Source organism: Hemicordylus capensis, chromosome 3 (assembly GCF_027244095.1).
Source record: "Hemicordylus capensis ecotype Gifberg chromosome 3, rHemCap1.1.pri, whole genome shotgun sequence".
NCBI classification, from domain to species: domain Eukaryota; kingdom Metazoa; phylum Chordata; class Lepidosauria; order Squamata; family Cordylidae; genus Hemicordylus; species Hemicordylus capensis.
The window spans coordinates 219,822,965-219,845,688 of NC_069659.1; the positions used below are offsets into that span (position 1 = coordinate 219,822,965).

Below are 22,724 nucleotides of genomic sequence, written 5' to 3' on the forward strand. Positions count from 1 at the left end.
CCCTGCGTGAGCGGCAGGGCATACTGGGGAGACCCCAGGAGCCGGGAGGCGACTTTTCGCCTCCCCTCCGGGGGTCTACTCATGAGTAGCCATAGTGTGGAGCTGCGCTGCGGCTACTGATGAGCTTGAAAACCGGGTTTGCGGAGCAATTGCGGAGCAATTGTTTAAGGGGAGGGATACTTAGGCGGGTTAACTGCCTGGGAGCCACCGGGCTCACCTGCGAGCCTGGTGGCTCCCACAACCATGCAAAATCGAGCAAGGCTCCCCTAGCCCGATTTTGCCTGATCGTGGGAATAGCCCCATTGTCATATTGCTTATATTATTCACAGTGTCAGGATCATCAGTCACAGGTGGCCTTGTTTGGGTAGGTGGGTGGGTTAAAAACGCCAGAGGGGAGTGTGCCCTTGCCCCTTGCTCTTCTGACACCAGGGAGTTGTCCACACATGGCTTCATGCTTCAGGATAAATGTTGAGCAAAGCCACTTCAAATTACACTCACGGCATTGAGGGAAGCAGCCCCTCCCTCTGCTCTCTAATTTCGTTTTGAAACAAGTTAACATGGCATACCTCCGTGTTTTCCTTCTAGCCAATGGGGGATGGGTGGAGAAAGTTTCCTAAAGAGCGATATCTGCATTTCTAAAGATAACATCCCTCTTATCATGCTAATGATTCTACATCAGTGCCTCTCCCTATTTGCTCCAGCATTTTCAGAAAAGGTAGCTTAAAACCAGCATTTTAAAAATCCAGAAATACGCTGAGATAAGCTCGAATTCGCATCCCAAAGCCTGGTATGTGTGTGGAGTGGGTCCAAGGATCTCGAAGGGTCTTCAGAGTACGTTTGGCTGGTGTGTGAATGCACACACTCTCCTCTGAAGTAGATTTGGGGTAGAAGCCCTGTGTGTAAAGCCTCCAGGTACCAAAGCAAAAGGGCTGGGTAGGCCACCAGCTGGCAACATGACTTCCCAGATAGATGCACTGATGCTCTCAGCAGCAGATGCGCTAATGTGGCCAGGTGGTGTGTGTAATGCTGACTGGGCCAGGGAGAAATGAATCACTCACCACACCCAGTGCTTATTATAGGCCTGGAGGTAAAGGAGAGTACACTGCTGGAATAACAAAGAAACAAACCAAGTCTTTGCCTGTCTGATTGATTGAAAACGGTATTGTGATCCAACAGTGCATCCTTGGATTCTGTTTGAAGGCTGCAAAGGTCACCTAAAGGATAACACTACACCCATCCACTGCCACCCACGGGAGACGAAACTCTTGCCACCGGTCTGATAAACAGTGGAATGTGTAGTCTTTTAAAGTGTCCAGGCGAAGGGATTATTTAACTCTGCCTGTAACAATACACAGATCAATCACAGAGCTGCAAACAATGCAAAACAAGGCATTGTGTAAGTGCCACAAGTGAGTTAGAGACCTGGTATGTGAACCCAGCAGTTTTCCTGCCTCATCCTGTTATTTGCCCTTTCTTAAAAATCACATATTCAAAATAACAACCACCCTTACTGTTTACATAAGAGTCCTGATTTGGATGCCTACCTGGTTTCCTTCAAATTTTAGTTCTGCATTTTAATGACAATACAGAACATGTTTGCTGAAGAATTGCCACATTTTCCCACCTAGCCCTGTTCCTGTGCCTGTAATAGCAATCTGAAGATTTTCCTCTCACTAATTTTCAGGCCAGGAAAAGCTTCACCTGCTGAAAATCAGTGCATCAGGCTACTGTTACTGGTTATTGAATGCATAGGAGCAGGGGGAAAAAAATTGCTAAAACTTTGCTAAAGAGAATAAAAGGTAATTTAATTAGCATTCATTATTAATTGTTGCTATGTTGCTTGAGCTTATGTTGCTATGAGAGATGATTGTTGAACTGAAAAATGTAATTTGTTTTGTTTTGCACGTTCTTTAAACACACAAAAACAGGGTTGCCACCTTTTTTTACTAGCTTTGCTCCTCTGCTTTGAACAGCAACCCAACATGCAGAAATGCAGCAGTTAATGCTTTTCCTGCAATTAACAGAACTGGTGGGAAGCGCTCTGACTGCTTAGTGTTTGTGCGTCTGGCTGCTGCTGGGTTAGCAGCTTGCTTAGGGCTCGTGTGCCTTTGGCAGCCACACAACAAGCAGAAGTTCAGCAGGTGAGGCTTTTCCTGAAAAGAACAATAAAAGAGGGAAGGTGTTTTCTCAAAAGTGCCACTATTTTATTATGCCCCAAATAATGACATTTTGAGAAAGCTCATCTTTCTTTTGCTCTCCTTTTGACTTGGTACACACACCCCATTTCTGTAAGAAGCTTTTCCTGAAAAGCTTCCCCTGCTGAATTTCTATCTATTGTGCAGCGGCTTTTAAAAGCAGAGGGTCCCAGGGGGGAATGGCAAGTCCAGTTACAAAGGATAGTGCATCCCCTTCAGTTTAACTGAAAAAGATGAGTCATCAATAAGCATCCACAAACCATTTCTGAGTGGAGAGAGCAGCCAGAAGAGGAGCTCCCCGTAGGCTCCTGACCGTGAGCTTGTCTTTTTCTGTGCTCTCTAAAGACCACACCCAATGACTCAGGGTGAATGTTTGCCTGATGCATGCCATGAAATCTGAGCTGCCAGCACAAACCGTTGCCAGCAAATGGCAGCTGTTGTACTGTAGAAAACAAAACAAAACGGATTATTACAGCCTAACCTTTGTCTGGATAGATCAGGTTACAGGTTCAACCTTTCCCTGCCACATGCTTCCTCTTCATTTGCAAACCCCCTCTCTCTGGAAATGCCATGGTGGTCAGGAATGCAAGAAATAAGAAATAACATAGAATGTGGGGCTACTTATCCCTGCATAAGGAGATCTGAAAAAGTCAACGTTATGAGTGTTTGGTCAATGTGGTGGGGAGGAGGACATAAGTGTTTGAGGTAGCTTTTTTGTTGACGTCTTGGACTGTATGATTCCTACTGTTTTTCCTTCCTAAGCCTCTCTCCTTAAATATTCAGGAAGGATGCCCTGCTTCCTCTTCAGATTTGCCCCAAGCACAGAAATGTAGGAACCTATTCTATCTACTGTACAATCTTTTCCACCTAGTTTGGTCTTTCATCTCCGTATTTCTGCCACTTGCCAAGTTAGTCAGATCTGGCTGTAGACAGTTTTGCACCAGAGGGTCCCTTGCGTTGGAATGGAACTCCTATTTTAAGAGATTGTGTGGAGCAGGGATTCTCAACGTTGGATCCCCAGATGTTATTGGACTTCAACTCCCATCATCCCCAACCAAAGGCCACTGGGGCTGGGGATTATGAGAGCTGAAGTCCAAGAACATCTGGGGGCCCAACGTTGAGAATCCTTGGTGTGGAGGATGGAGAGGAGAAGTAAGACAATGGTGTCTCCTTTAGAGTCAGCTGCCTGAAGCAGCTTGACTCAGTGTTCTTAGTCAGCTGCTTGAAGCAGCATTCCTTCCTGGCAAGCCTAGCCTTGGGTGGTGGTTTTTTGTTTGTTTGTTTGTTTGTTTTTTGTTTTGGCCAGTCCTTGAGTTGCTGTGAAAGAGAAATGCAGCTGAAGTACGTTTCTCCAAGCCTTGGCTCGATCTCTGATGTCTCCCTCCTCAAAGGTCAGGAGCCCCATTCAGAACAGGAACTTCTCGTAGTACATCTTATGTGAGTCTGCCCTTAAAAAGTGTTTGGAAACTTCTCTTTCTCAGAAAACCACGGTGAGCTTGTTATGAAAGCTGGGCTAGTAGACCATGTTATCACACTTTTCTGCCAGCTTTGCTGGCAGTAAGTTAGTTTCTGAGCTCAAGTTAAAATTCTGGTTATTACCTGTAAAGCCTAAATGGTTTGGGATCAGGATACCTAAAGGACTACTTCCACCTGAATAATCCAGCCTGTTCCCTATGATCAGCTGAGGAGGCCCTTCTGAGCTGTAGCATGCTTGGGAAGAATATGAGAAAAGGATGCAAGCAAATGGCACCAAGACTATGGAACTCCCAGCCCAGAAATGTATGTTTCACCCCTTCATTTTTCCTCATTTGATGAAGGTGTGTTTTTATTGTTTTGTTTAGGCAAGCATTTCTGGTTTTGATCTTTTCCTGTGACTTAGTACACTTGGCTGCTGGCCAGATTACACAGTCGTCTGCTCTCTCCTTAGTTTTTAGGATTAATATTTATTTGTGCTACTCTATGGTTGTGTTTTATTTTAATTTTATTTTTTTATGGACTCCTTGAGCATGTTTCAGGATGGTAGTTTGCTGAGAGAGTTAGCAAGGGCACCAGACCCGGAAGAAAGCACCACCCCCAGCTTCTTATTGGCTTTGTGCCTGCAGCATCATATGGTCAAGGACCTCCAGCCATTGAAGACTGCTGGGGCCAGGAGCAGTTGAAGGAAACCAGAGGCTGGAGCTCAGTCCCGGAGCACATCCTCAGCATCTGCAGGTAGGGGTAAGAATATCCCTATGTGAAGTCCCAGGAAGTGCTTGCCGGTCAGGATAGGCAGTATTGAGCCCAATGGACCAATGGTCCAACTCAGTAAAGGGCAGCTTCGTGAGGCTTGTTGTGACACAGGGGAGCAGCAGCAGTCGCCGCCAGCAGGGTTTTATGCACAACTGCTTTGGAGCAGAACTTGGCCTTTCCGGGGCGCTTTCCAGAATAGCCGCTCAACAGCAGCAAAATGCTTCCGGTTCAGGCAAATCACATTCAAAATGTCAATAGCAAAGTGCCCAGCAGGAGGAGCAGTCTCGTGAAAACTAACAACCCAAAAAACCAGCAACTTTTTAACGCCAGCTATACAACGTTATAGCACTATATCGCAGCAATTACATTTGAAACAAGGTATTGGAAATCTGGACGGCACCCTGCTGTCAGCATAGGGCCTGCGGAGTCACAACACAGGAAGTGTGGAAGCACACTTCAGAGCTTCATCATGAGCCCGTTGCAGGGTCTAATCTGGAAAGTGCCCAGCAGCAGAGGGAGGTATGGCGGTGGGAGTTGGGCAAGCCGTTACAGGGGAAACCGATCCAGGCAATTGAGGCCTTTTCCTTTTTCCAGCTCTTTTCCCAGCTCTGTGACCCCAGGGAGCTCTGAGAACACTCCTTCAAGGATTAGGGTACTGCTGTTGAATGCCAGGTCAGTCAACACTAAAACATCTTTCATCCATGATTTCAGGGGCGGAGCTACCATTGTGCAAAAGGGTTCAAAGAACCCGGGCCTTTCCCCCCAAGGAACCACCGCCACTGCCGCTCCCCCCCCCTTCAAAGGCAGGCACTTCCACCCCCAGTCTCCACCCACTGCTGCTGCTGCCACCACCCCTGCCCCACCCCACCCCACCCCCGCCACTGCCTGCCTGCCTGCCTGCAGTCCCTTCAGGAGAGGAGACTGATTGCAAAGAGGATATCCAGCAACCTGACTCAGCCTGCAAGTTCAGGTTCCTAGAGAGGCTACTGCAGGGAGGAAGAAACATTTGGCATGGGCGCCTTCCAATAAACTGGTCAATTGCTTGCCTGTTGTGAATAATGTTAATGTAGTTCCTGGGCTTTATGCAACCCAATCCTTTCCTATGAAGTGGTTAAAAGAAAAAAAAACACACACAGAGCAAAACTTTTGGAGCTTTAAACAATCAGGGTGCCAGGGTGTCCCCCCCCCAAGTAAGTTAAGTATTCATTCCTTATATAGTTTTAATGTAAACCACCCTGAGACTTTCTTGAAGGGTGGGATAAAAACTGAATACATAAATAAATAAAAATAAATAAATATACAGCTGTCCAGGCTAATAGTCATCGACCACCTTGTTCTCTGTGGATTGGTCTCTAATCTCTCTTAAAAACTGTCTAGCTCGGTGACTACCAACACATCCTGTGGCAGCGAATTCCTAGTTTAATCACATGCTGTGTATACTGTAGCAGTAGAATCAGGAATCAAGTCAACACCGCTGGTGTGAGAGATGGCCTGGCCTGGAGGAGGACAACTTAGCCAGCCTGGAAGCAGAAGGAGAAGAAGATATTTTCGTTCTTAAAAAAATTTAAAAGGTAAGCTATGGAACCCACTACCAGCTAGCTGGTCAGACTGATGCTTGCTGCCTCTTACCACTATAGCAGGAGGAGGCTAAAGCTTCTTTTCCCTCTACCCCCCATTCTCTCTCTTTATATGGTGCCACCAAAAAAAAAAGTGGGGGGAGGGGGCATCTTCAATTTTTGAACACAGGCCCTTTCAGGGCTTGCTACACCCCTGCACAGTTTGATTGTAGATGAGCATGCTGACCGGGTCTATGTGACGGAGACCTGGTTGGATGAGCTGGGCAGGGTTGGTCTCTCTCAGCTCTGTCCTCCAGGTTCCTGATCATGCAGCAGCCCTGCCTGGAGGGTCGGGGAAGGGGCGTTGCAGTCATTTTTTGGGCGATCCTCCCCATTTCCAGCTGCCCGGTCAGGCAAATCTCAGAATTTCGAGTGTTTGTCTTTGAGGATGGGCCTCCGAGATAGGCTGGGGATTCTGCTGATATACCAACCACCCCGCTGCACTTCAGTCTCCCTACCTGAGCTGGCAGGGGTGGTCTCGGAGGTGGCCTTGGATTCTCCCAAACTTATTGTCTTGGGGGTTTTCAATGTCCACGCTGAGGCCCCCCTAGTAGGTGCAGCTCAGGATTTCATGGCCTCCATGGCAACCATAGGCCTGTCTCTGCTGGTATCAGGCCCTACCCACATGGCAGGACATACTCTGGATCTGTTTTTTGCTGACCGGGAAATAAATGATCTGGAGGTGGGGAATTTGAGACCACTCCCTTGTCATGGACAGATCATGATCTGGTGGGGTTTAGTTTGACTGCTCCGTCTGCACTTTGCAGGGGTGGTGGACTGATTAGAATGGTCCACCTCGGGAGGCTTATGGATCCACTTGGTTTCCAGATGGTCCTCGAGGAGTTTCCAGTGTCCAGAGCTCAGGGGCGTAACGATAGGGGAAGCAGGCAGGGCACGTGCCCTGGGTGCCACCCCGGCGGGTCACGTGGGGGGTGCCAAAAAGTGGCATCCCTGCCCCCCCGGATCACCCTCCGAGTGTTGCGGCGGGCGTGTGGTGGCGATTCGGTGGCAGCGGGCAGCAGCAGTGGCGGGTCGCCCGCTGAGTGCGGCGGTGGCTGGCGGCGATTGGCTGTAGCGGCCCGAGCAGCGGCGGATCACCCGCCGAGGAGTGCAGGCAGAGCGACGCTGAGGCCTGCCGTCTGCGCAGTTGGGAAGCGACGCCGGGCCAGACGGCAGGCCTCGGCGTTGCTCTGCCTGCACTCCTCGGCGGGCGATCTGCCACCGCTCGGGCCGCTACAGCCAATCGCTGCCAGCCACCAGCCACCGCCTCACTCGGAGGGCGACTCGCCGTCGCTGCCGCCCGCCACCGCCGAATCGCTGCCACCGCCGCCGCACTCGGCGGGCGACTCGCCCGCCACCGCCGAATCACCGCCACCGCCGGCGACCTGCCACCTGGGGCGCTGCCGCGCCGCCAACACAGGTATGTAGGGGCCGGGGGCGGGGGGGCGGAGGGGTGCCATTTCAGGGCCAGAGCTTGCCCTGGGCGCCGTTTCCTCCCGATACGCCACTGCCAGAGCTGGTGACCCTGTCAAGGCCCTGGTGAATCTCTGGAATGGAGAGACAGCCCAGGCTGTTGACGCGGTTGCTCCTAAACACAACTCTCCAGCTTGGTGGAGACTGTTCTGGTGGAGCCCGTTCCTCGGAGCTTAGGGCAATGAAACAACTCAGGCGACAGCTGGAACGATGCTGGAAGAAGAGTCATGACGAATCCAACTGAACATGGGCTAGAGCTCATTTTAGGGACTACTCTGTGGTGGTGGGGGCAGCGAAGAAATGTTTTTTCTCCACGTCCATTGCATCTGCTCCGTGCAGACCAGTGGAGCTGTTTAATGTAGCAAAGACATTGCTCCACACATCCCACTAGGTAATGGGGGAGGAATCATCTACAGCCCATTGTGATCAGTTTGTGTGTCACTTTGCAGATAAAGTTGCTCACAATGTGCTGATTTGGACTCCAGAGTTCTGGCAGTTCTGGCAGAGGTGCCTCTGATACCATCTGGTCCTATCGTGTTGGATTCTTTTCAGTTGGTGCGGCCTGAGGATCTGGACAAGATCCTGGGCAGTATGCGGGCGACTTCGTGTGCTCTTGACACTTGCCCTTCATGGCTAATAAAAGCTGCCAGGGAGGGTACAGGTAGATGGTTGGAGATGATTATTAAGGGAGGGCAGGATTCATTAAGGGAGGGCAGGATGCCACTGTGTCTTAAGGAGGCGGTGGTAAGACCATTATTTTAAAAGTCCACCCTTGATCCCTCCAACCTGGACAAATATAGACCTGTCTCTAACCTTCCCTTTTTGGGCAAGATGATAGAGCGTGTGGTGGCGTCCCAGGTGCAGAGGGTCTTGGATGATACAGATTATCTGGACCCATCTCAAACTGGCTTCTGCCCTGGATATGGGACTGAAACTGCCTTGGTTGCTCTAGTGGATGACCTATGCCGGGAACTAGACAGGGGGAGTGCGTCTCTGTTGGTTCTGCTGGACCTCTCAGCAGCGTTCGATACCATCGACCATGGTATCCTTCTGGACTGTCTCTTGAGTATGGGAATTGGAGGTACTGCATTGGAGTGGCTCCAGTCCTTTCTTGGGGGGAGGGTCCAGAAGATGGTGCTGGGGGACTATTGCTCGGCTCCATGGCCATTGGTCTGTGGGTCCCGCAGGGTTCAGTTTTGTTCCCCATGCTGTTTAACATCTACATGAAACCACTGGGAGAGGTCATCCTGGGACTTGGACTGAGTTTTCAGCAATATGCAGATGACACTCATCTCTATCTCTCCTTGTCACCTGATCCTAGGGAGGCAGTGGATATCCTGAATTGGGGGCTGGAGGCTGTGATGGGTTGGATGTGGGCTAATAAACTGAGAGTGAATCCAGACAAGACAGAGGTAATGTTGGTCAGTAGGCGAACCAATCAGGATGAGGAGATTTTACCAGTTCTGGATGGGGTTGCACTCCCCTTGAAGGAGCAAGTATGTAGCTTGCAGCTATTACTGGACCTGGCTCTGCTTTTGGAAGCTCAGGTGGAGGCAGTGGCCAGGGGTGCCTTCAGCTAGTGCACCAGCTGCATCCCTTTCTCGAGAAGGCAGATCTGGCCACAGTTACCCATGCCTTAGTCACGTCACGGCTAGATTACTGTCACGTGCTCTACGTGGGACTGCCCTTGAAGAATATCCGGAAACTGCAGCTAGTGCAAAATGCAGCAGCTAGGGTTTTATCTGGAGCTGCCCGTTGGGATCACATCACACCCATTTTGAAAGAGCTGCACTGGTTAAGAGTTTGTTTCTGGGTCCAATTAAAGGTGCTGGTTTTGACCTTTCAAGTCCTTAATGGTCTGGGCTTGGGATACCTGGGGACTGGCTGCTCCCAAGGGTTGCTGCCTGCTTGACAAGGTCATCTGAAGGGGTGTGCTCCGGGTGCTGACAATGAGGGAGGCTCAGTTGTCATGCACGTGGGACAGGGCCTTCTCTGTTGCTGCCCCCAGACACTGGAATGCTCTCCTGGTGGCTATTTGCTCCTTGATCTCCATCACCGTTTTTAGAAAGCGTGTTAAATCTTGGCTTTTTACCCAGGCTTTAATATGATTGTCTCTACTGCTGATTCTGTGTATTCTGTACAGTTTTTATGTTTGTATTTTAAATCTTTTCAGTCAGCTTTGTTTTATATTTTAGCTTAATATTTTAATTGTGTCATTTTTATAGTCGTGTTCTTAATTTTTCTGTAAACCACCTCGGGATTGTTTTAATGAAAGGTGGTATACAAATTTTAAAAACCCAAAAACTTTAAAGGGTCACAAACATTAACTCACTCTGTTGCTAGTTCTAGGATGCGTATGGGTAAACTGGGAACCTGCCCTGAACACAGAAATGGTAACAGTGCTGCTGTCTGTGCCTTTCCTTTCACGGGCGCATTCTGTGACCACATTCAGCAGATGTGATGGGAGAACCCTTACATTGCTGAGCTACTCCTTTCTGTAGTGTTAAAGGTCTACTAATAGCTGCCAGCATCTACCCTAGAAGGCTAAGTACTATAATTGTGTAGGAAAGGGATGTTCGGGGAACAAAAAGCATTAAAAGAAGAGTGGCTGGCTGGCTGAGACGCTATTGAGGACTGTAGGGAGCTTGGGAAGATATGGAATGCTGCAAAAAACAAGAGAGAATTTGCCATTGAAACCATTTTGGGGTTCCTGGCAACTTGCTTCCCTGAGGTGTTCATGGTGCTTTTATTGTATTAAAATTGCATATACTAATATTTGGCTTTTCAATTCACCATTAGGAATACTGGGAGTGAATTTGTCACTGACTGTTACGTGGCAGCAACCACACACTACCACTGAGCAGGGATACTAGCCATGTTATTCTGGACTGTTCCTAATGAAAACTGCAGAGAGCCCACCGCCCCACTCTAATTAGTCGCCTATCATCATTTGGTTGAAGAATACCTGAATGACTCCGCAAAAAGGCCAAGGTCTTATTGAGAGCACCACATGTTGAACAGAAGCACATATTGAACAGTGCAGTCAAATCGATGTTAACCATGCGGAGCAAAAACCATCTAGCTAAGTATGAGCTCTAGTGGCATACTATATTAGAGAGAGCTGCAGTAGCTTTTGCAAAATTAGCAGCTCCCTGCCTGCAATGACTCATCAGTATTGCTGCTTGTGTATACCGGAGCCTTGGGGGACATTAAAGAGAGCTGTGAATTCACTGCACAATTCCAACGTCAAATTCAATCAGAAGACAGGCTGGAATATACTTCCCAGGCAAAGCACTGGTCTCTCAGCCTTTTGCTAATGTCCCGGAAAGACAGATTGAAGAGCTCTAAGCTGCAACCCACCCCACCACGTTTGTGTTTATTCAAGCTCCAAAAGTCCAAACCAGGGGAGGCAGTTGTGCATGGTCACAGGAGGAGTTTCACTGAAAAGTTCATATATCAGCATTTTGTTGTTTAAGGTTAAATTGCAGGTTATTCTAAAAGTGTTTGTTTTCTGGTTGCTTTCTGATACTTTAGGAATGTTATCAATACAAGTTCACTCCTGCAGTGATGGTTAGGCTGCGGCAAAGAAGCTCCTTTTAAAAGTCTCTTTTGAGAAGAGCAGGCGGAAGAGCAATTGTCCCTATTCAGACAAGCACAGCATCTCTCCAGCAGCTGCTGTTGGTGTCTCCTCTGTCATTTGTGTGTTTTGTTTAGATTGTGAGCCCCTTTGAGATAGAGATCCATCCCTTTCCCCATGTAAACTGCTTTGAGAACTTTCTGTAGAAAAGCAGTATATAAATGGTTTATGTCGCTTCTTTATTCTACAGAAATGGAATTGCACTTTTGGTATGCATAGCTAAGAGATGGGCCCATTTTATGGATTACACAGTGTGAAGAATCAGAGAGGGGGTCAGTAGGGCTGGCCCCCAATGTCAAATTGGAAGATGAGGCAGCTGCAGCTCCCCTCCCCTCTCCATCCACCCCTTCCTTCACTTGCTCTGCAGAGCCCCCTGAAGTCTTGCTTGCAAGAGCAGGACCCCAAAAGGAGAATGGAAGAACTGTGGCGATCCTGTTGCCTGCTTTATTTATTATTTTATTTTTATTTTTAACATTTTATATCCTGCTCTTCCACCAAGGAGCCTAGAGCGGTGTACTACATACTTAAATTTCTCCTCACAACAACCCTGTGAAGTAGGTTAGGCTGAGAGAGAAGTGACTGGCCCAGAGTCATCCAGCAAGTATCATGGCTGAATGGGGATTTGAACTCGGGTCTTTCCAGTCCTAGTCCAGCATTCTAACCACTACACCACGCTGGTTCTCATTTGGCTTTGGTGGGAGACTTCAAGCACTGTAGCTGATGTCTGGGCTATGGGGTGGAAATGCCACTGAGCAGTTATATATGTTGTCCTGAGGAATAATATGTGATTGGGCACACAGAAGGGGACAGAGAGGGAGGAGATAACCCCTATCTTCCCTAAACAGTAAAGGTAAGGTAAAGTGTGCCATCAAGTTGATTTTGATTCCTGGCACCCACAGAACCCTGTGGTTTTCTTTGGTAGAATACAGGCAGGGGCGTATCTAGGGTAGGGCAGGCAGGGCACGTGCTCTGGGCGCCACTTGAAGGGGGGGCGCCATTTTTCTAAAATTAAAAAAAATTAAAATGGCTACTGAAAACAAAATGGCCACCATGCATGCTCAAATGGCCTCTGTGAGGCCCTAGGCCATGGCAGGCCTCGCAGAGGCCATTTGAGCATGCGCGGTGGCCACCATTTTATATATATATATATATATATATATATATATATATATATATATATATATATTTAAAAATGGCCACCACACATGCTGAAATGGTCCCTGCTAGGCCCTAGAGGCCAGAGGGGGGAGGGGAAACCTTTGCAGACACCCCCCCACGGCCTTTAGGAATCCTCCCGAAGGGGCTACAGGTAATTTTTTTTAAAAAAATTAATATAATATAAGTCACTGTACACATATTCAGTTTGGCACTATGTACAGAGAATCAGATGGGTGTCAGATGTTTGGACAGGGGGTGCAATTTCAGTGCTTGCCCTGGGCACTATTTTCCCTAGATATGCCTCTGAATACAGCAGGGGTTTACCATTGCCTCCTCCCATGCAGTATGAGATAATGCCTTCAGCATCTTCCTATATCACTGCTGCCCAATATAGTAGCAGTGGGGATTCGAACTGGCAACCGTCTGCTTGTTAGTCAAGCATTTCCCCACTGCGCCACTTAAGGTGACTTCCCTAAACAATAGCCTTGGTCTAATCACAGGATTTTGCATGGGTTGTAAAAAAAACAAAATAATGGAGGGGAGGAAGCGGGGAGAGGAGATGTGCCTGTGGATAGGATGGCCATATGCAAAAGAGGCCAGATCTTAAATGGTTGTGTAGAAGAAGGCATTTTGGCTGGTGCAGCCTGTCATGCAGGGGTGAGAAGAGCAGTACCTGCTAAAGTTCCCACTGGTATACAGCTCTTAAAAATATAGGGATCCTTCCTGTCTTCATTTCTGACCACCATAAGGGTGACTAAGTGATTGAGGGACAAGCCTTTGTCATGCATTTTGCTCAGTCTTCCTGGACCTGCACATATAGCTAAGGACAAAGGGGATAGGGACAAATAGCTTGGTGGCAGAATCTGGCTCTCAGAGATGCATTTGTTCAGCCAAATCATGGGGCGGGAGGGGGGGGAAGGGAGGGAGAGCTGGTCTTGTGGTAGCAAGCATGACTTGTCCCCTTAGCTAAGAAGGGTCCAGCCTGGTTGCATATGAATGGGAGACTACATGTGAGCACTGTAAGATATTCCCCTTAGGGGATGGAGCCACTCTGGGAAGAGCGTCTAGGCTCCAAGTTCCCTCCCTGGCATCTCCAAGCTAGGGCTGAGAGAGATTCCTGCCTGCAACCTTGGAGAAGCCGCTGCCAGTCTGTGTAGACAATACTGAACTAGGTGGACCAATGGTCTGACTCGGTATATGGCAGCTTCTGTATTTGTCCCCCACTGGTCAAATGCTTAAATGGTTGTGATCAATCTCACTCAGATGTGATCAACATGGCTGATTGGGAAGAATGCAGACTCTGTGCCTGTAGACTCTGTGCCTGTGATCAGAAGAGCAACCTACTGTGCATAAATGAGAGAGAGAGAGCAAGTGTGCCTAGCAAATGCTTGCTAACTTACCAATTGATGACTGCGCTACCACTCTTGATTAACTTTCTGATGCAGTTTCAGTCTCTCTTACAGCCCTTCACACTCTTTCTGCTATGTCAGTCTTGAAAAGTGTCATGTGTTAGTTATGATTTGTTAATACCCCATTTCCTTGACGGTGCACCACCCACCATGTGCTGCAGAGGTTTTGCTCTAAAGGTCCGATTGGGTTCTTTTCAGATCAGGAGTGTCGGGCGAGGCAGAGATGCAAAACATCAGGAGGCCAGGAAACGTGAGGAAAGCATCTTCCATCTGCCGTGGCTAAAGCCTGATGCTGCACAGCTAGACAGTAGAGTTGCCCTGCACAATGCACCCTGAAATGTCAGGTTGCACCCAGATTTTAAACATTTCACAATGCTTAGCCCACCCAGATTCACCTGGATTTCAGCTTTCATTGAAAGACAACAAGCTAAGCTCTAGCCCTTGTAGAAGCGGAGATATGAAGCAAAATGTGCAGTCGCTATTCTGCTCAAAAATAATGTTCAAGCCAATTTACATAATATGCAAATTAGGCACCCGGATTTGGAAAGCCAGAATATGGCAACCCTACTAGACAGGGACTTGTGCTAGGATGCTGGCCTTCAGTTTGGCCATGCTTTGACTTGGGCTAGATACCTTCTTGCTTTCCTTCTCTCTCTACTAATGGGAGCACTTGTTACAAAGTAAACACGAGGCTCCCAAACCCATGTTTGCCAGTTAAGAGTAATGTGGCTTTGGAAGGAACTTTCAGTTATTAATACCTGTTTTGTGAAGACTTCAAAAAAGATACTACAACCGTAATGTTTTGCTTATAAATCCGATTAATTAAATATGCTTTTGAAGAGAGAAGACAGCTTCGCTATGTTAATTACTGTTTTGTTTTTAACCCTGATGGGAAGGGAAGAGTTCCTGGCAGACCTGATACAAATAGCTTCTAATCGTTACTGCTGCTTCAAGATCCCTAAGAACACAAGCCTTGCTGGGTAATAAGACTGAAGGTTTGTATAGTCCAGCATCCTGCTTTGCACAGTCACTGGCCAGCCAGAAGCCTCTGGAAAGCTGGGCAGGAGAGCAATAACCCTCCTTTGCTATTGCTCCCCAGCGATTCTTATTCTGTGGCATACTGCCTCTAAACATGGAGGTTCCATTTAGCTATCTTCACGACTAGTAACCATTGGCAGAATTATCCTCCATCAGGAACTTAGGAAACTGTCTTATACAGAGGCAGACTCTTGGTCCATTAGTATTGTCTACACTAATTGGCAACAGCTTTCCAAGGTTCAGGTAGGAGGCTTTCCCAGCCTTACCTGGCAGTGCCAGAGATGGAACCTGGGACCTTCTGCATGCAAAACAGATGCTTAGCATCTCCAAGCTATGGACCCATTCCCAGGACTATAGCTCAGTCAAATCCCCCTTTGAAGTCATCTGAGCTCGTGGATCATCTGTTAATTGTGTGAAGGATTTCCCCTCTCTGTCTTGACTCTCCTGCAGTCCACGTCATTTCTATCCACTTTTTCTACACCGTGACTGATTTTATAAACCTATTGTGTCTCTCTTCCCTGCGCTTAGTTGTCTTTCTCCCCCCCCACCAAATGTAAAAGCCCTTAAAGACTTGAGCTTTTCTTCATGAGGGAGGTGTTCTAGTCCATTGATTGTTTTGATTGCCCTTTTCTGCAGAGCAAACTGTTCCTGTGAGCTTTCAGACAGTGAAAATCATCAGATAATGCTGTGCTAATGACAGTCAAGGGTGTATGTGTGAATGCCTCTGTTTAAAAATCACAGCTCATACCCAGCTAAAAAGCATAAAAATAGCAATCTCCTTTCTGGATAGAAGGTAATACAGGAATTTAAGCAATTACCAAAAATGTTCTATTAGTCTCAGATTGCTGTCAATTTTCATAAATGCTTTCCCACCAGATATTATTTCCACCAGGCTTCAAGGGCACTTTAGACATTTTCCCAGCAGGGTAGGTGGAAATGGACACCATTGTGTTTTAAGAAAGAACAAGACTTAAACGGTCCAACTCTTCACTGATGATATAATCCAATGTTTGGTGATTGGTCAACAGAGATTTTACTTTTCATTTTGCTGGGAAAGGGATAGGCAACTGGATACAAAATGAGATAGGACTGAGAAACACAGCAGATCCCCAAATTAAACTTCTGTGAAGCTGGATGTGTCATATGACACACACATGAATATGACACAGTTGATCATTGATCATTATATTGAAGCAGATGTGCCAGGAAACGGACACATTATAGGTTGGAAACTACAGTGTTCGAAATCCACATTGAAACCCAACAAACAGCCATCATACCTAGGGTTGCCCCCTGTTTTCTAATCTCTGCTCCTGTGCCTTTAACAGCAGAAATGTAGCAGGCAAAGCTTTTCCCCAGCACACAGATAAAAGGACAGGAAAAGCATTACCTACATGCAGCCCAGGCCTGTGAATGCTTATGCAGAAACTAGCCCCTCTGGGTCCAATGGGACCTCCTCCAAGAAAGTGCACTTAGGACTGCAGCCCTTATTTCAGTGTGTCGTGGCTAGGGTCACGCCTGCCATCAGTGTCCCCTTTCCAGTTTACAGTTAACACCGTGTCATACATGGGACCCACCCCAGCCTTGCCAGGTTACAATATGTCTCTGTTTCCACACTCAAGTAGGGAGTGGTAACACCAGTCCCTTCACTGCCCCCCCCCCACTGGATTCCCCCCCCCCCCGCCGGTGCTGTATTGCAGCAGGTTCAAAGGCCCGTTAGGAGGAATCCTCTTACCTACATACATCACCCCTTCCTTGGTCTTCTCTGCAGCTTCAGTCACTCCCTGCTTGGTCTTTTCAGCAGCAGCCACCACACCTTCTTTTGCGATGGAAAACCCCTTCTTAAAGACATCCATGCTGGTTTGCTCTGGTGTTACCTGCAGCAGGGCTCTCTGTCGAAAGCTCCTCCAGGGATGCGGCTTGTTCTCTGCAGAGTCCCCCCCTGCTGAGGATGCTCACTGTCCCTCTCTGAGTCTCGTATTCCTCTGCTAAATGAAAGCAGCGTGTGGTGGAGTGTTCCGTCCGCGCCAGCTCTTATTGATGAGGTGCGTTGCAGTGTGGCCAATGCCTGCAAGGAGCTGGTGCTGAAATATTAATGATATGGATCTGCCTGGTAAGGTTTGAGAGCAAGAGGGAGGCTGGAGAGGTACGTGAGAGACTTTTTGGAAAGCGTCCAGATGGCAGCCTTTAAAGATCTGCTGCAGTGCTCACTCAAGGACACTCTGTGGAGGCTTTCAGCTAGAGAGGGCGATTTGAGCAGCCCTGCTCCAGGGAACTGGGGGCCTTTCAAAGCCCACAAGCTGGGTGTGGGCAGCTCACAGGAGAGGCAGGGGGTGCCTGGAAGCACAGCAAGAAATCTTGCTTTCCGGTTCTTGGCACTGACAGAAGCTCCTCTCTGATCAGGGTTTAATCTGAGGCCAGGCTTTTAACTGCAGACTTTGAGGCTAGTGAAGTGATCTAATGCCCCATGTGAGAGAATGCCTTTCCATCACCACTGAAAACCTCTAGTAGATCACCGTATGATCATATCAAGCAGTCTTATCGGATCCAGGGTCAGTCCACTGATCTATCTAGCTAAGAGCTGTCTATACCAGGGGCATGGCAAGGTTGAGCAAAACGGGAGGTTGGCCCCCTACCTTCCCACCTCCTTACATAGGAAGCTGCCATATACTGAGTCAGGCCATTGGTCTCTCTAGCTCAGTATTGTCTTCACAGACTGGCAGCGGCTCCTCCAAGGTTGTGCAGGGGCGTAGCTATAATTGAGCAAAAGGGTTCAAAGAACACAGCCCCCAGCTCCTGAGGGCCCCCCAGGTCCACCCCTCCCTATTGTTTGCATTATCTCCCTCACTCTGGAGGGCTGCCAGAGAGAGTGCTGAACATGGGCCCCCTCTCCCCTAGCTACGCCCCTTGGTTGCAGGCAGGAATCTCTCTCAGCCCTATCTTGGAGATGCCAGGGAGGGAATTTGAAACCTTCTGCTCTTCCCAGAGCGGCTTCATCCCCTGAGGGGAATATCTTGCAGTGCTCACACATCAAGTCTCCCATTCATTTGCAACCAGGGTGGACCCTGCTTAGTTTAGGGGACAAGGCATGCTTGCTACCACAAGACCAATTCTCCTCCCTTTTTTGGAGAGTCAGGAGTGCAGAGCAAAAAGCTGGCTGCCATCTCCCTCAGGGGCCCAAGGATATTTGTCCCCTCCCCACTGTTTTAATTATAGCTACACCCCTGGTCTATCCTAAGTGGCAGCATCTCCAGGATTTCAGGCAGGGATTTCCTGAAGACAGCAGGGACTCAATCTGGGACTTGCTGCATATGTACCGTGTGCTCCTCACAAAGCTATGGGCTCCACACACACCCCTGCTCATTCTGCTGCTATTATAACTATTAGGAGTGAAGTTCTACTAGCAGGAGTGACCCCTGCTAACTGGACAAAGAGGCACCTTTTTAAAGTGGTGGGTCTCTTACATTAAGCAGGGGGAGAGCAACTGGCCGCATCTAACCCCAGCAGAACATTCTTCTAGTGGCTGTTGCTGCTGCCTACCTTATGTTTCTTTATAGACTGTGAGCCCTTTGGGGATGGGGAACCATCTTATTTATCTACTTATTTTTCAATGTAAATTGCTTTTGAGAACTTCTGTTGGAAAGCAGTGTAGTAGTAGTAGTAGTAGTAGTAGTAGTAGTAGTAGTGAAGAGTTCACAGAGAGCTTAATCTCAGCCCCTCTCAATTTAGAAACTGAGTGTGGCTCTTAGCCAAGAACAGGTGAGTATTCTTGTCTAACATTATCTGGACCATTAAATCATGCACAAATAGGCTTTTTCTTAGCCCTGTTTGTCAAATGTGCGGCATTAGAAGACATGGGCCTTGGGCTCTTGAAGAAGATTCCAGACTCAGTGAAGTGCAGTTAAATCTAAGCACCAAAAAGACTGTGAAAGTAACTTAGCCTATTCACCTATCAGGAGGAAATTGTATTACATTTCTCTGGATGACGACTAGTCCTAGTCATGATAGCTTATCTTACATATTCTTGCCTAGTGACGTGGAGTTGGAGCACATGTGGAATAGGAACCTATTTCAAGGCTGGGTTCTGGTACTGAAAACAGATTCTGTGGCTGAGCTCAAATGCAGAGTACAACAGTAACCACATAAGGATTGTAAAATGCAGATAGTTCACCTGAGGAGGAACCTCCACATGTGCTTCTCATTTTGCTCTATTTGAAATCCAGGGGAAACTTTGGGATGTGTGGTAAAGGTAAAGTGTGCCGTCAAGTCGATTTCGATTCCTGGTCCCCACAGAGCCCTCTGGTTTTCTTTGGTAGAATAGAGGAGGAGTTCACCATTGCCCCATCCCCTACAGTATGAGATGATGCCTTTCAGCATCTTTCTATATCGCAAATGCCCGATATAGTAGCAGTGGGGATTCAAACCGGCAACCTTCTACTTGTTAGTCAAGCATTTCCCCACTGCACCACTTAAGGTGGCTGGGATATGTGGGCCCACTGGGAAATTTAGTGCCTTCAAAATCTGCCCGATGTTTTGCCCACAGTGGAACCACCAAATTAGCTCAAACTGTTGTGTGAGGTGAGGTTTTGCACCGCTTGTAGTCATAGGAATCAAACCTCGTCTACAGGCTTCCCGAAGCCATTTAATTCAGCTACTTGAGCCATGGCGGTAAAAGTCCGTTGTGGCTTTTCTAGTGCAGTGTGCTGCTGCCTACCATCCTATGGAAAAGAATCCCTACAGTCAAAACCAATGCCCATAATTGAAATTTACAGCTTTCCCTTTTGCCCTTAAGATGGCTGCCATGGTCTAATCAAGAGATTCTAAGCTACAAGTTCCAGTGTGCTAATAAGTGTACTTCCACAGATGATGCTGTATAGCTGCACTGCTCTCCACAGAGAAGTCCTAGGTAGTGGAGGGAGGTTGATCCATTGACATGAGTAGCTGCTGATTGAGCACAGCTGCCCACGATGTCTTTAAATTGCACACCTTTGTCTGAATCCCACTTCTCAAGTGCCTTATCCATTAGGGAAACTCTCTCAATTTTCAAAAAATAAAAAAACACACTATCAAGGTGAATAGCATTCAGTTTGCTAGTTCCCAGCAGAAGCATGGAGCCATAGGGAGTTATAAGAAAGAATTACTCTTTTTATTATACTTCCTTAGAAGCAAAATAAATCACTAGACCCTGAAAATGTGGAGTTTTCTGGCTGGCAGCTTTTCAAAGTTGGAAGTGTTAAGAGAGGCCATACTGTTCAGGGAAAAATAATATGCTGCAGTATCATGAAGAATAATGGCTCATAAATCACTAGGGTGATAAACACACAACAAGAGTATTAGTTACTGGATAGCGCCGAATTCAGTCTATTGCTGTATCTTGACAGGAGTCCAAATGAAAAATGATGCATATGCAGATGATTCTTTGTTATGGCTGAAGTGCGTTATATCCATACCCCCAACCCACCCACCCCTTTTATGAAGAGGTTGCAGAAGATACTTGTCAGTGGAGTATTACAGTGACAAATAGCTTATGACTCCTTTTCTTTTGGCCTTCAGAAGTTTGAAAGCAAAGTCCTGGGGTGAGCGTCGCAATGGGAGCATTTCTAAGGAAGCAGGACTTTTGCATAATGTAGATGTGCCTCGTGTGTTTGTTGTGGGAGCAGCGAACCTCTTTACATGATGGGTTGGGGCTAGGATGTGCACAGAACTGGTTCGAAGGCCCTTTATGGGCCTCCGAACTGGTTCGACGGTGGGGGGTGTCTAGCTTTAAGAGCAGGGAAGAGTGCACTTATCCCTCCCGCTGCTTTCCCCCCTGCCCCGCTGGTGTCCATTTTTTAAAAAGCCCATCGGGGTGGCAGCATACCTCCCTGCCACCCCATTGCCCCTCATGGGCTTTTTTAAAAAATGGACGCCAGCGGGGGGGAAAGCGGTGGGAGGGGTAAGTGCATCCTCCCCTGCTCTTAAAGCAGCACTCCCGCCGCCTTCGAGCCTCCCCGCCACGGTTCCAGGCACATCCCAAGTTGAGGCTGGACACTCCCTCATCCCATGTAAGCAACATGACGGATGAGGGGAGAGCTCCATGCAGAGACCCGGTTTGTGTGGGTTTCTCCTCAAGCCAATTCATCATCCCCCACCCACAGCTCCATATGGATCTCACACATTATACTCATTGTGGAGGGGAGGGCTGCACATTTGCTTCTTCAGCAATCAAGAAGATTGCTGACTCAGTAAGAGTATGAACTAGGCCACATGCTAATAGGGGAAGTCAGTCTGGGTTAAATCTGCTACTGCACCCAATGTTCTCAGTGTGCAATTTTTGCAATGAAAACATTTTCAAGGACCTTGTATGTGTGCATGCATGTATTTTGTACATACATAGATTTGTATGTATAGTATTTCTGTGCTACCTTTTGCCAAATGGCTTCAAGGCAGCTTACTATATAAAACACTGAAACATAACAATACGAAGAAACAGAGCGGGGGGGCGGGCGGGGGGGAACCAAAACAAACTGCAACAGATAAGACAATGAGCCAGCAATTAAAAGCCCAATTAAAGATGGCATTAACGATAATTACAAGGTTCTTCAGTACCATTAAAGACATGAGAGAACAGCATGGACTTCATGTGCCATTTAAAACAGCAAAGAAGGTGCAAGGTGAACATTTATGAGGAGGCAATTTCATAATCTGGGTGTCACCAACCAAATGACACCCAGACTCGTGGTAGCAAGCATGAATTGTCACCTTTGCTAAGCAGGGTCCACCCTGGTTTGCATTTTAATGGGAGACTAGATGTGTGAGCACTTTAAGATATTCCCCTTTAGGGAATGGAGCCACTCTGGGAAGAGCAGAAGGTTCCAAGTTTCCTCCCTGGCATCTCCAAGATAGGGCTGAGAGAGATTCCTGCAACCTTGGAGAAGTCGCTGCCAGTCTGGGTAGACAATATTGAGCTGGATGGACCAGTGGTCTGACTCAGTATATGGCAGCATCCTATGTTCCTATGGTGGGAGAGCTGGTCTTGTGGTAGTGAGCATGAATTGTCCCCTTTGCTAAGCAGGGCCTGCCCTGGCTTGCCTTTGAAGGGGAGACAACATGTGAGCACTGTCAGATATTCCCTTTAGGGGATGGGGCTGCTCTGGGAAGAACATCTGCATGCTTGCATGCAGAAGGTTCCAAGTGCCCTCCCTGGCACCTGCAAGATAGGGCTGAATGAGAGACTCCTGCCAGCACCCTTGGAGAAGCTGCTGCCAGTCTGTGTAGACAGTACTGACCTAGATAGACCAATGGTCTGACTCAGTTTCCAGTGTTCCAAATGAACATAGGCAGGTTCCTATGTTCCAAATGATGGAAGCACAACATATGTTTGTAACACAATAATTCCCATCATGCAGAGGATCCAAACTAAGCAACATTCTGTGGCACCATCTCCTCTTTTCATGGCATTGTATCCAAGAACTCGTGCAATTTAAGGGTGTAACCAGATACTTTCCCTTGTCACTGCTCTTCACAGTTTCTTGCTGCTGACTGTTACGGTCGTGTCTTCTGTCAATAAGATGATATGGCTCAGTGCAGCCAATGTAATAGTATGTAAGAAACAGAACACTGATGTGTGAGAATGAATTAAGTGCATAATATGTGACTGAATGCCACTGAATGAAGTTATGCGGGAGAGCACAGCAAATCATGTAAGAATGGAATGACACTGGAACGCTGTTGCATGAACATGTAGTTACCACAAAGCGCCACTGGTCTTTAATTAATACCTGCACCTCTAAAACTTAAAATGAATATGGATACAAATTTCTTTCAGATGTGGAACTGAAAATGGGCTGGAACAGAAAACCAGTTTCCACAAAAGATGGCAATCACAAACACACTTTTGGGAATTCCAGTCAGGGAAACATGACTAGTGAAAGGGGATAAAGTAGACAACCAATGGATGGAGGAGGGTTAAGCACCCACCATTATTTCT

At 47.6% G+C, this 22,724-nt stretch overlaps 1 protein-coding gene and 1 long non-coding RNA gene across 5 annotated transcripts in view; one reads left to right on the forward strand and one right to left on the reverse strand.

Moving 5' to 3' along the window:
* SNCG (synuclein gamma) overlaps window positions 1-16,924 on the reverse strand; it is a 45,905-nt gene extending 28,981 nt beyond the window's left edge. The window contains exon 1 of the mRNA XM_053311260.1: window positions 16,491-16,924. Coding sequence (XP_053167235.1) covers window positions 16,491-16,611 — 121 coding nt within the window. The 5' untranslated portion in view covers window positions 16,612-16,924. The remainder of the gene's footprint in view (window positions 1-16,490) is intronic.
* On the forward strand, window positions 3,724-12,193 carry LOC128351589 (uncharacterized). 4 transcript variants are annotated; one of them, XR_008319896.1, is made up of 4 exons: window positions 3,724-4,406; window positions 5,019-5,096; window positions 5,802-5,995; window positions 10,313-12,193. It is a non-coding gene; the product is annotated as an uncharacterized LOC128351589 (long non-coding RNA). The 4 variants fall into 4 exon arrangements; XR_008319897.1 differs by having other exon boundaries at window positions 5,870-5,995; XR_008319894.1 differs by lacking the exon at window positions 5,019-5,096.
* Window positions 16,925-22,724: the final 5,800 nt, after the last annotated feature.